Source organism: Bison bison, unplaced genomic scaffold (genome assembly GCF_000754665.1).
Source record: "Bison bison bison isolate TAMUID 2011002044 unplaced genomic scaffold, Bison_UMD1.0 scf7180017864148, whole genome shotgun sequence".
Lineage (NCBI taxonomy): Eukaryota > Metazoa > Chordata > Mammalia > Artiodactyla > Bovidae > Bison > Bison bison.
Window position 1 is genome coordinate 8358504 of NW_011494720.1, and position 12838 is coordinate 8371341.

Genomic DNA, 12838 nt, shown 5'->3' on the forward strand with positions numbered 1-12838 from the left:
ACCATTCTGGAAAGTTGGTGGTTTTGATGGGGAAACATTCTTGTTTTTGTCTTGAAACAGTAGCTTTTGCTTACATTGCTTCCTGAATAAAATGGCCAAGGGCTGTAAAACCTTAACTACTAATGATCAAGTTCTGCCAGCTCTGCTGGTTCAGTTCACTCTAATTTCTGGTTGCATCAGTGTCTTTACTCAAGTTGGTGGCATTCTGACAAATAAAGCATTGACATTGTCAAAATCAAATTCCTGGAGTGGATCCCTTAAAAACAACAAACAGGAAGAAATTAAAGTTAAAAAAAAGAAGTTTTCATTTAGAAATTAAGAGAAAAAAGTGACTTGTTTTTATGGACCCAGATAGGATGTTATCAAGGAGCAATGAATCGGGCTGCTAAAAACATGATATCTGGTGAGCAGTGGCTAAACAGGTTAAGGAATCGTTTATCTTCCTCACCAATAAACTCAGGGGCAGAGAGGCTCACAGGGACCCAGTATTTTCACTCTGCCGCTGCAGGCCAGGTCGTCATTCTCAGACTTGTCACTTGATTGATGCCGCAAGATGGCTGCTGCATCTCCAGGTATCTCCAGGTATTGATATACCAAGGCGGGATTAATGGAGGAAGATACAGAAGGCGAAAGCACATGACAGCAGGTCTTGACCCCCCCTTTTTTTTAATGCTTTCCTGGAAGTGGCAGCAGTAACTTCCTCTTAAGTGTCATTGCCTGGAGTTGACCACGTGGCCACCCCTGGCTACAAGGGAAGCTGAAGGGCCATGAATATTTTGTACCCTCGCCTCTGCTGTAGAAGATGGTGAGAGAGGAAGAAGCTCGGCATGGCTCCTTGGTACCCAACCCACAATGTCTGGGCAGCAGTTTCTGAATTCAGTGCAGACTGCTAAACTGTTCTTAATTAGCTGGGAAACTTGGCTTGCCTGGGACTAGTAAAAAATTCAATTTAAAACATCTCAGAAAACATCTTGAGGGCAAAGGCAGATTCATTTTAAGAGTGTCCGTTGGGCTTGAGTATTTGACTTTAGTTTTGCCACTTGCTGTTTGTCTTGAAGCAGAATTCTTTGCTGCTTCACTTTTTTGTGTTTTTCTGCTCTTTTGATATTCCCCAAGGTGGTAGTGGGGCGGGGGAAGGGGGAGAAAGAAAGAAGATAATGGAGGGGAATAAAATGAGGTTAAACTAGATTAGCAAAAATATTCTCGCTTTCTCTCGTCACTCCAGTTTTCCTCCAAATACAAACAACCAAGAATCTAGAACATTCTAAGCAAACTTTGTCCACTGGGAGCTGTTAACCGTTGAGGTGATAAGAGAGTGCTTGAATGACAGCCCTTGTTTACCAGCATCAGAGGACTGTGGCTGTGTCAAGGGGGCAAGTGGCCTTGGGTGGGAGGTTGGGGACCAAGGAGAAAGCCCTGCCAGTGTGACATCGGGCTCTTCCCCTGAGAAGTCCTCAAGTGCCCACACTGGCAGCCTCGAGCACAACCAGCTTGCATTCAGCCCCCGAGGGGAATAGTTTCCCAAAGCCGAGTGTGAGGATCTGCTCTGTCCATGACACAAGGCCTCCTGAAGCCGGTCCAGCGTGGAGGACGTTTGCACAGGGATGGATGCCCTTGGCACCGACTGTCCAGAGCGGGTGGAAAAGGACATAGACAAACTCTTACTTAAGGATTAGCCAGTGACTCGAATTTTGAGATTTGGAGGCTTCACTTCTTTGAGCTGATGGAGAAAAAATGTGATTCACAATTGTATGCAGTGACCATCTCATGCCCTTATAAGCACAGTGGCATGTATGCGTGTGAGTTTAGCCTTTTAGTCTGAATAAAATGATGCATTGTTGTTATCAAAATACTAGAAAATGCCCAAAGGGTCTGGGGTCTCAGGTTTAGCAGAGGCCACGGGCGAGATGAGTAGCAGGACGCGGCTGGCCCCTCTGGTCATTAGGAAACCCGGCCAGAGGCTTCAGACAAACACAAGAGTTGTCTGGGTCATTTGGCATCTCCTAGCTTCTCCGTCTACACCCTCACCAGGTAACTATGACGGGACATATTTGCCATATTTGAGGGCATGGTGTGGAATCCAGTAGGTCACCATGACCTGGAGAAGTCCACTGGGTTTTGAAGACCGTGAACCGAGCTTAAAGTCTGGAGATCCTCGGACGCCCTTGATTTCCCGAGGGACTTGGGACATCTGCTTGCCTCGGTGTTTCTCTCTGCAGGAGGCCGGCATTGTGTGGTTCCCGAGGGGGCGTCAGAGGTTCTGTTGGCAGAGCTCTTTAGCTCCCTGGAGTGTTTTTAAGTTTAAAGACTCTAATGGCCTAGAGTTTGGTTTCACTTTTTATTGCAGCTCTCCCTCGAAAACTATGCCAACTGTAGGGGACACTTTAATGGAACCCCATGCCTAGCGTGAAATGTCAGAAGAGGAGCCAGGACATTATTTTAATACCCAGACTCCATCTACCCAGCCCCAACTTTCCAGGTGGAAAGCTCAGTCAACCATCTGTCCATTTTACCAGCATTGGTCTTACTTCCCACAGTTGCAAAACACCATGTACACCCCCGCTCCGTTTTTTGTTTTCTGAAGGGAAGGTTCACAACTATTTGGCAAATAGAATTCCAACATTCATTTGAAAAATTATTTAAAACTCAGTCATCTCGGTGTTTTGCCCACACATTACCAACCATCTGGATATTTCTGCATTTCTGGATGGATATTCCTGTGCTATTTGGGATCTTATGGATAATTGTTGGATTTTTCCAATCTTCCTCAGAATCATAGTCAGATTTGTAGATCATGTTGCTTCTTCCCCCAAGCTACACTGCATTTCAGTACATCATAACCTTTCTTGGCATATCGATGGGATTTTTGGTCAAACATTCGTGGTTACACTGAAATTTGTGTTTTCTTCATTTCAGAGTCTGGGAACTATTTGGCGGTTTCCAGTGGAAAGTCAGAATTGAATTTCAAACAAAGAAGCAGTAGGGAGACTTACATAAACATGAAGGCTTTTGTGCATTAAAGAGCAATCCTTGGTATACTTAAGAAATAATTTTACCATTTTGGGGTTTTTAGGGACCGGTTTATTTCACAAGCTCTTAACATTCTTTTGGGGGTTTTCTCCGTAACCAGGGTTGTCCCCTCCTACTCCTCCGCCTCCCCTGCCGGACTGGGTGGGCTGCAGGGAGCTCTTAGCTGAGAATGGCAGCCATTCCTGGCTGGTATTTGCCTTCATGTCTTTGGGCGTGTCTCCACTGGCAGCCTTTTGTGACTAAATGTACTGGCTGCCGGGGTAGCTTCAGAAAGTTATTTTTGACTTCCATATAAGATTTTGATTAATAGGCTCTTAATCCATTAGGTTCTGACTGCAAGTGGCGAAAGCCCAACTTGAACTAATTTAAATCCCAGAGTCCGTTGGCTTGTGGAACTGCACGTTGGGAAGGGCAGTGGCTGAGCTGGTCTGAGGGAGCCCTACACTCTTTCTCTCTATCTCTGGTCTCTTCTCCATGGGACAGTAAGAGCTGGTCACCCACAGTTCCAGCCAGAGGCTAAGGCAGTGGCCAGGGTCCGGCTCCAATGAGAACATTTCCTGTGAAGACTTCGGGGCTGGCTGGGGTCACAGGGACAGAGGTCTGTCACCAGAAGAATTGGGGGAGGCTTCACTGGGTAAAAAAATAATGTGTCCTTCACACAGTGCATTTTGGGTTCCCTGCTGTGCAGAGATTTTTTTTTTTTTTTTAGAGTCTTGGAACTCTACAGAAATGTAGTCTCTCTAGAGAGATTTTGGATTCGATTATTTTTACTCCAAGGAATCCTGAAGCGCTGCACGTGTGTGCTCAGTCACCGAGTCGTGTCCAACTCTTTGAGACAGTGTGGACTGTGGCCCACCAGGCTCCTCTGTTCATGGGATTTCCCAGGCAAGAATACTGGAGTGGGTAGCCATTTTCTTCTCCAGGGGATCTTCCCGACCAAGGGATCGAACCCACATCTTCTGTGTCTCCTGCACTGCAGGCAGATTCTTTACCCACTGAGCTACCTAATCGCCACCAATTCCAGTGAAAGATGGCAGAGATGGCAGTTGAGAGAACCCTGACTCCCTCTGGGCATTTGAATGAATCTCTTTGGGCTGAGGCTAAACAGGATGAGAAGAAAGGGAGGAGAGCAGTGTGGACTTCAACTCTTTCCATCTCATTTAAGCCACGAGGCTGAGAAGCCTTCACTCTTGGACTTTACACTTTCCCCAGGCCTTTTGTGATAGAAGGTACTTTGGAACTTGGTATTGTATCTTCAGAGTATCTCTGTGCTGTCATTTCATCTCATTGTTTAAATCCTGTGGGCTGTTTTGGATCCCATGAACTTGGACAAAATTTGAGATTGAAATAAAAAAGGCCAGAGGTGGATTTTCAGGCTATAGGTCAACTTGGCTTTGGGGTTGGTTGAAGAATGAGGCTTCCTCTTTTCAGAGCTTTCTGGTAGTGGGGGGGGGGCTGGGGGGACTCCCCACCTATGACCCCAGGAGGGTACATGGTGGGAGAGTGATTAGTACTGGGGGAAGCTCTGAATGAGGGGGAAGCAGCCTGGACCCTCACTCTGAAAAGGCAGCCACACTTGACCTCAGATTGATGGTCATGTCCAGTGGGGTGAGGGAACAAGCCCCTGGGGATGCTTGGCAACTTCCACTGTCCCCTCCCCACGCTCCTTATCCTGTGCTCGCTCCCCTCCTGGACATAAGCTGATTGGAAGGGTGAGTGGTGACAGCCCAGCCTCCACGGCTCTGCTTTCTCCATGCGGAGGCATTTATGGATTAGCAGAGATAGTCACATTGGTCTCTTGGAGTTCATCTTGCAGGAAGGCTGCTTCACTCTCACTCCTGCTTGCCTGTGGTGGTGGAGGGGGTGTGCTGGGTGGAGGCCAGGGTTGCTGCTCTCGCCCCCCACTGTGAGGCAGTGATCCTGAGCTGATCTACTCTGCAGGCTCAGTTGTGTCCACCTGAGGGTTTAGAACTGGAGAGGGAGGGGATACACAAAGCTCCACAGTAGTCACACTCTAGATCCGCCTTCTCCAGGGCAACCTCAGAAGTAATAAATCCGAGAGTTTGATTTTCTGACTCCTGGCTTCCCTGGTGGCTCAGTGGTAAAGAATCCACCTGCCAATGTGGGAGACGTGGATTTGATCCCAGGGGTTGGGAAGATCCCCTGGAGAAGGAAATGGCAACCCACACCAGTATTCTTGCCTGGGAAATCTCATGGACAGAGGAGCCTGGTGGGCTATGGTCCATGTGGTTGCAAAGAGTCAGATACTACTTAATAACTAAACAACAATATCTACTTTCTTAAATTGATTGAACTCAGATGTTCATAAGGACCACTTTTGTCCCTCATCCTTCAAATCCAGGGAAAGCTCTTGTATACATTTAACCAGATGAGATAAAAATTATGCTTGATTTGTAACTTATCAGCTGAGGAGAAACATATAGGTCCTTTTTCATCACTGTCCAATCATTGATATTTTCATCATTGTCCACTGTGGTTATTTAACATCAATCTATAAATTGTGTAGTATATATCGTGAGTTTTGAGAACTAAAGAGATTTTTCAGATTTGATTTTCAAGTCAAATCAAACTGCTATTGTCTGAGTCATTTCTCTCAGTAAGTATTACTGCCTCAGAACATACTGGGTTCTACCTATTCAACGCTTTACCAGTTGGATTTTCCACCTCGGCTGTGGGGTATAGCCTCATTGTTGATGATGATTCTGTGAGTGGCAGCTCCATCCAGTGCTGTCACAGAAATGAAAGAATTTGAGCATGCTTGTCAGCTACTGTTTTGTTTATAGATGGCAGGTTGGCTGTAAATCCAGCTTAGAGTTTTTCATTTATTCCTCTGATGTTTGTTGAACTCTGTGTGCCAACACTTTGGTGTAGCAGATTTGGCTAAAGTCCATCAAGTTGGGAAGCTATGTCAGTGGGGGGCTTCACAATGTCTTCCTCGCATCTGCCATCCGTCTACCTTCCTTTCTCTTTTTGCTTGTCTGGAGAATATAACCAAAACAAACACACAAAAACAACACTTTGGATCCAGAAAGATTCACTTACTATTCTGAATCATAGTCTTAAGCATTTCTCCATGAATGGTGCCATTTTTGGGTCAGTCTTACCCTTGATTGATTATATTAATGGATTCTGAGCTTTCCTTCTCTTATTCTGAGAAATTGCCTTTGGTAGAGCTCTCTTTCTAGAAACATTTATTTCCAGCCCTTGTGGATAGGCCTGTACCCTGAAGGATGGGTGGTGTGCCTGAACCAAGAATCTTGAATGTGTTCATTTTGGAATTCACATTCACCTCTCAAATAGGCAGTGGGGACTTGGTCTGGGATGGTTAGTTGGGAGCTGAGCATGTGGAAGTTATTGGTTGTACGAGTAACTGAAGCCTAGGGGACACCTTACACTTCCCTCCCCAGATCCAGATGGATCCTCTCTACTTCCTTGGAGCCCGGGCCAGTTTTTTCACAGCCACTGGGTCTCTTGCGAGAGAGAGGGAATTTTGGAGGTGGGAGATGAGTCCTTGAGCAGATCTGTACCTTAAGCCTTCAGGGTCTGGGTTAGGCCTGGTTCTTCTCCAGACTTTAGACTTCATCTTGACTTAGAGCTCTTTCGGATGGATCCAGACTCCCACGGGAGTCTCAGAAGTGAAATAGGACATTGGGAAGTTGTCAGGATCAGCAAATAAATGGTTGCTCCTGGAGTTAAGATAGAGGTCATCAACTGGCAGCCAATGGACTGAGTCTGGCCAGCTGGTGTGTGTGTGTGTGTGTGGTTGTGTGGGTGTATATGTGCTTCTTCATATAGTGGTTTTTTTTTTTTTTTTTTTTACACTTAACTGAGCTAGTATAAAATGGAGAAATTTCACATAAAATCCAGGATTTCTAGCTTCTTAGAAAAACCTCCAGAATGTTGGACAATCTGGGTCCTGAATTCCCTTTTGTCAGCAGGTGCCAGAAACTAAATTGTGCCTTCGTGTAGCATGTACATTCCTTCATATGTCTCCACTTACTTGCTTCTTCCTGGTCCTCGGGGGGACTCTTGGCTGATCTCATTCGTCCAACCTGAACGTCTTTTTGTCAATCCATCAGTCATTTACGTGAGTACTGAGTATGTGGTCAGGATCTGATGCCCAGATACATGCCAGAGTGGGGAGGTGGGGATGGCGCCCTGTCCACTGTGATAAATGAGCCCTGCACACGGGTGGACCAAGCTGGCCCCAGGTACCTAGCTCTGAACTCAGCCTTCTTGAGGGCTTTTGTCAGCCCTGGAGAATCCCTTGAAGCTGCTCTGTGGACTCTCCAAGGATTGACATGGAGGAGCCCTTGGAATCTTGGAACCATCCTTAAACAGATGTGGATCCATACTTTGGCCCTTCGACCGAATTGGCCTCCAGGGCCCTCTTGAATGAGAGCTGGAGTTTGGAGCCTAGACCGAAGTGAGAACTCTGGGTGCCAATGGTCCCTTATTTTTTCGTTCTCAAACAGACCAACAGGGGCCTCAGGGGAGCCATAGCACTGACATGTCTAGCTTGGGAATGACCAGGTACCTGAAATGTCATCAAAATACCATTTTGCCGCTTAGTACCTGGTAAAACATTCTTGACTCTGGATGGGTTTGCTGGTGTGAACTGTGGAACGAGTCTGCTGTGGTATGCGGTTGCTTGAGTCACAGCAGACACTGCTGGCTGCTGCTTCTGTCTTGAGCTCCTTACCATCTGTCTCCCTTCAAAGACAGCCTTGACTGAGGGGAGATGGGGAAGGACACGGACAGGAAATTCTTTGTACTAAATCTAAAATCCTGGCGGCTGCAGCTTGAACTCACTTCCACATTTTGCTTTCTACGGAGATGAGAAAACAGCTTGTCACGGCCCTCGTGTGTCGTGCATGCCTTATGAGGTCACCTCCCAACGTCCCCTCTATCGAGCCATGTAATTCCTATCGTGTTGACTTTGGGCTTGTCCTTTTTCTCTTTGGAGAAGCAGTTCATGGGATACATGGCTTTAAAGAATATACCCTCCTTACCTTAATCAGATGAGAATCCTGAAAACTGTTCCAAGACGGTTCTGTGCTTCATTTATCTAGCAGTGAGGATGGTCTATGAACACTTACAAATAAGTAAGAAATCACTCTGTCATGTCTCTGCCTTATGCTACCAGAATGGTACTCCTGAAACACAGAACTCAGAATGCAGTCTGCAGACCCTGAAACCCGCTTCACACTTCCTACGTTTCATTTAAGGAATGAAGTCATGATCACCAAATGGTGATCAGGAATAGAACACATCGCTGTGTTTCTAGTCCCAAGAATAGGTCTTCGGTCGAGTAGCCCAGGTTCATGCATGTTGATCTGCACCTGCCTAGAGCTGTTCTTCCTTAATTAGAGGCTGGTTTGATGGATTCCCGCAGAGCTAAGGCATGTAGTGAGGAGTGGCCTGGAGTGACCACAGATTTCCTTTTATCCGTCCTTCCTGTTCTTCTTTTCTTCCAAACTTTTCTGAGTGAGGCATGGGTGCTGTTGACCAGGCAGCATCAGCAATGACATCAATTTTAAAGGTCAAAGTTGATAAGAATCCAGGGAATGATGATGTCCCTTAATTAAGTCACCGTAGTATTGTGTGTTGGAGAAGGCAATGGCACCCCACTCCATCACTCTTGCCTGGAGACTCCCATGGACGGAGGAGCTGGTAGGCTGCAGTCCATAGGGTTGCTATGAGTCAGATATGACTGAGAGACTTCACTTTCACTTTTCACTTTCATGCATTGGAGAAGGAAATGGCAACCCACTCCAGTGTTCTTGCCTGGAGAATCCCAGGGATGGGGGAGCCTGGTGGGCTGCCGTCTATGGGGTCGCACAGAGTCAGACACGACTGAAGCGTCTTAGCAGCAGCAGTATTGTGTGTAATTGGCCTGAGTCATGTGTGTTGGGGGTGGTGTGGGGGAGGGGTTTTGGCCTAAGGTGTTTGGAGAATCTTAAATTCAAGACTGATTTTATAAGGCAGTTGACCCTAAGGGATGATTTCAGGATTCCCTAAAAGCCTTTGTGTTTTAGAAACAACCTTCATTAGGTAACTCTCTAAGTCCTAAAATGTCACTATTAGAAAGTTGTTACTTTGGCCCAAGGGCTTCCCTCATGGTTCAGATGGTAAAGAGTCTGCCTACAATGCAGGAGACCAGGGTTCAATCCCTTGGTCGGGAAGATCCCTTAGAGAAGGAAATGGCAACCCATCCCAGTATTCTTGCCTGGAGAATTCCATGGACAGAGGAGCCTGGTGGGCTACAGTCCATGGGGTCGCAAAGAGTTAGACATGACTGAGTGACTAACACTTCCACTTCAGTACTTTGGCCCAAGATTTTGTTATACAAATGTGAATATCATTCACTTACTCCACTCCTTCCATAGAGAGGAGCCTACTAGGACAGACAGCTGGAGGTGAAGTGACTGTGGGTGAAGGCAGAGTGGCCCTCCGAGGGGAAAATGGCATGGGAAGGGAGGGTAGGTGGTAGAGGAAAGGGTAAACCCAGCTGGAGCCCTCACGATTGGTTTTAGGATACTAATGGCTTCCTAAATCAATTTTTCATTGGTGTGGTCATTGGTCATTTATGAGCAGGGACAGAGTCCAAGATCCATGAGCTGTGGGAAAAGCTGGGCATTGCAGTTGGACACAGCAGGATTTGCATTTAGTTCTACCCGTGTACAGCTGTGTGACTCTGGACTGTTCTCCTAACCTCTCTGTTCCAGGCCTTGCTTGCTGTCTTCATCTGCCATATGGAGGGAGTAAACGGCACCTCCTGCATTGTGTGTGTTAAGAGCATCTCATGCAGTGTGAGTTTCAGGCAGAGAGTGGTGGGTGGTAGGCACTCAAGCTCCCTTTTCTTGTCCATTTCCCTCTCCCATTTTTATACTTTAGAGTTGGTTCACACCAGATGTTTTTTTTTTTTCTGGTGTACAAATGCTGACAGTTATTGTGTTGAGACACACTGATGGTACTTGATCACTGGCAGGAGAAGAACAAACAAACTTGCACGAACACACTTGGAAACTGATGGGTAAGCGGAATGCAGTGGTATGCATTTGGTTTTGATGACCCAGGGGGATTTGCCTCTTGTTCTTCACTTTCCTTATCTTATTGGAGCTCCTTGAGGTTCTCAATGTCCCCCTTACCCTGGGCGGATGCACCATTTGACCGCGATTCTCATATGACTTAGAAATGATTCCATGCCGTGTTCAAGGACAGAGGTGAGGCAGAGCAGGAAAGAACAGCGAGTGTATTTATGGATTGTTCCTCCTTTCGGATGTCAGTAATGAACGGGAATCATCTTTAGACCGATGTCAGTTTGTATGGATTGAATCACTCGTGCACAGCGGAAAACATGATGGTGTTAGGGCTTTACAAATCTCACATTAGAGAGATCGAACTTTCCTGAAGGGAGGGTTAGAACTGAACTGTAAAGAAAAGCGTTGTTCACGTATTCATTCATTTGTTTTCTCCCTTAGGAGAGTCACCCAACCATTTCGAGGTGTTAGGGACCTTGCTTTGTTTCCATGATATTTTGGTCAGGGTGAAGAACAGGATTCTTGGGAATGATTTCTGCTGTGGCAGGAAACGGGGACTGCAGCTACAGAAGGTCAAAACCATGGCAGAAAAGTGGGGAGGTTTTCAAAGTGAAGCCTTGGGAGAAATAAAGGAAACGAAGGAAAGGGAACCCCTGTCCTCCGGCCAAGAAAATCCTGCAAAGTTCCTTGCAGGTGAGGAAGGGTTCATGAGAATTAAGGCAGAGTCGCCATGACTGCTAATTTTAAATATCCAGATGCTTGCTAGTGGGCTGTCTTTACTGTCTCCTCAACTCAGAATTTCCCTGATGGCATTAAGCTTTTTGTCCTTGATGTCTCCCGTCTCACGTTTACAGGATTGTAAACGTTGGGGGAGAAATGCTTTCTGGGGGTTGCTCTGTGCCTGTCCTCTGACATTGCGTTTTTGTCTCCAAAGTGGACACTCTTTCTCTAGTGCCTCAAAAATTATGATATTCATACTCTATTTTTTCATTCCTTGAATTTCTTTAGTGGGATCCCAGAAGTTCTCTCTTTTTCTTATCATTTTCCTTCTAAGGCAGTGGGGTAATTTTGGGAAGAATAAGTGATGTATGTTAGCATCAGCTATACTTATTTTGTTCAGAATCTTCATTAGTGTTAAAAATCACATACTAACCAATCTGTGTGTTGTCATGAAACACTCCCCTTTCCCTCATTTCTATGAGAGTCTAAATTCATTTTTCTAAGTGTTCTGAAGTTTAAATGTTTCTGGGTTTTTTAGGTTACTTTTTTGCCAGCTGAGAATGCCTTGCATTGGTGTTTGCCCCTACGTTGACTGCTGTGTGAATATTTAGCATCTATTTATATCATGTTGCATTGCAATATCAGTTATATTATGAGCTGAGAGATCGTGTTTGACAAAACATTATGTTTCATTTTGGTTAGTTTGGAAAACCAAGAACACTGTTTTGGAACTTCATCAATGAAGATAAAAATGTTGTGCTTCTTGATAATTTTTCTGTCTTCTTCTGAGATGAAATATGGAAACATTTAAATTAGCGACCTGCAGCTAAAACCAGAGATTTGCCTGTCTTTCAAGATGTTGACCTTGATTTGTTTTCTTTGTGGAAATGACTGATTCTCTTATCCCCCTTTAGATACAGTGGATAGTCTTCCTGATCATGAGAGTTTTATGTTGTTCTTCTCAGGGTGGCTTTAAAGATTGTCCAGCTGTACCATGACAAATCCTGAGAATTTATTTAATATATGAATGCTTCTGGAGAATATGTCAGATTACTATTTTGTTAATCTTGTCCTAGCAAGGCAACACAATCAAGCTGGGGAATGCCTAGAGTTTATTTTGATTTGTTTCACTTTGGGTTTAAATTTACCACTCACAGTTCTCTGAAATACATAAAAGGTTGCGGGTTTGGTATGTTTGTTTTGCTGTCACACTATAATGATGTCCAAACATGACGGTACTTAAAGTCTTTAGGATCAGACAGATGGAAAGTCGTTTGCTCTTTTACTAACCATGTCAGAGAACATTGGAAAAACATTCGTTTTCCCAGTCTGCCCTTCTCGTAAGTTGATAGTTGCGCTGTTTGCATAGCTGACCACCCACTGAAGCCAAGGCATGTGAAACTGCTGTCCACTAAAATGGGCCTGAAAGTCACGTGGGACCCACCCAAAGATGCTACCAATAGATCCGTGGAGCATTACAACATTGCCTATGGGAAGTCACTGAAAAGTCTTAAATACATCAAGGTGAATGCGGAGACACACTCCTTCCTTATTGAGGATGTGGGTAAGTGACCCTCTGTCTTGTTCCCAATCAGAACTAACTGTCCACTTCCATTCTCCTTCCGTTCTCAGGCTGACTATTTGGGAGACAAAAATGGCACCCAGTGGTTCTTTGGTTCTTGGGTAGCCAAGGTTAAGAGCCTGTTAAACAACAGCCTTCATCTTGCTCATGGGCTTCCCATCCTGCATTTGAATTCCTGGATCTCTCTCCAAATTGATGTAGGAAACAATTCTTAGTTTCTGGATGTGCTTTTAGAATATACGTTGATTCTTTTTTAGCTCATAGAAACTTGACTAGTGGACAAGTTTGTAGTCTGACCTTGAGATTTCTAATTTATAAACCAGTTTATAATTAGGGGTTAGTTAAACAATGTGTCCCTGTAGGGGTGTATGGTGTGTCTTGCTTTGCCATATCTGATTCAGAGATATAACATTTCTCCCCATTAAATTTGCTTCTGCAAGTT

General features: G+C 45.2%; 1 protein-coding gene across 1 annotated transcript in view; it reads left to right on the top strand.

Moving 5' to 3' along the window:
- Window positions 1–12838, top strand: part of FNDC1 (fibronectin type III domain containing 1) — a 133249-nt gene that overhangs the window by 38206 nt on the left and 82205 nt on the right. Inside the window, exon 9 of the mRNA XM_010840914.1 lies at window positions 12160–12378. Coding sequence (XP_010839216.1) covers window positions 12160–12378 — 219 coding nt within the window. The remainder of the gene's footprint in view (window positions 1–12159; window positions 12379–12838) is intronic.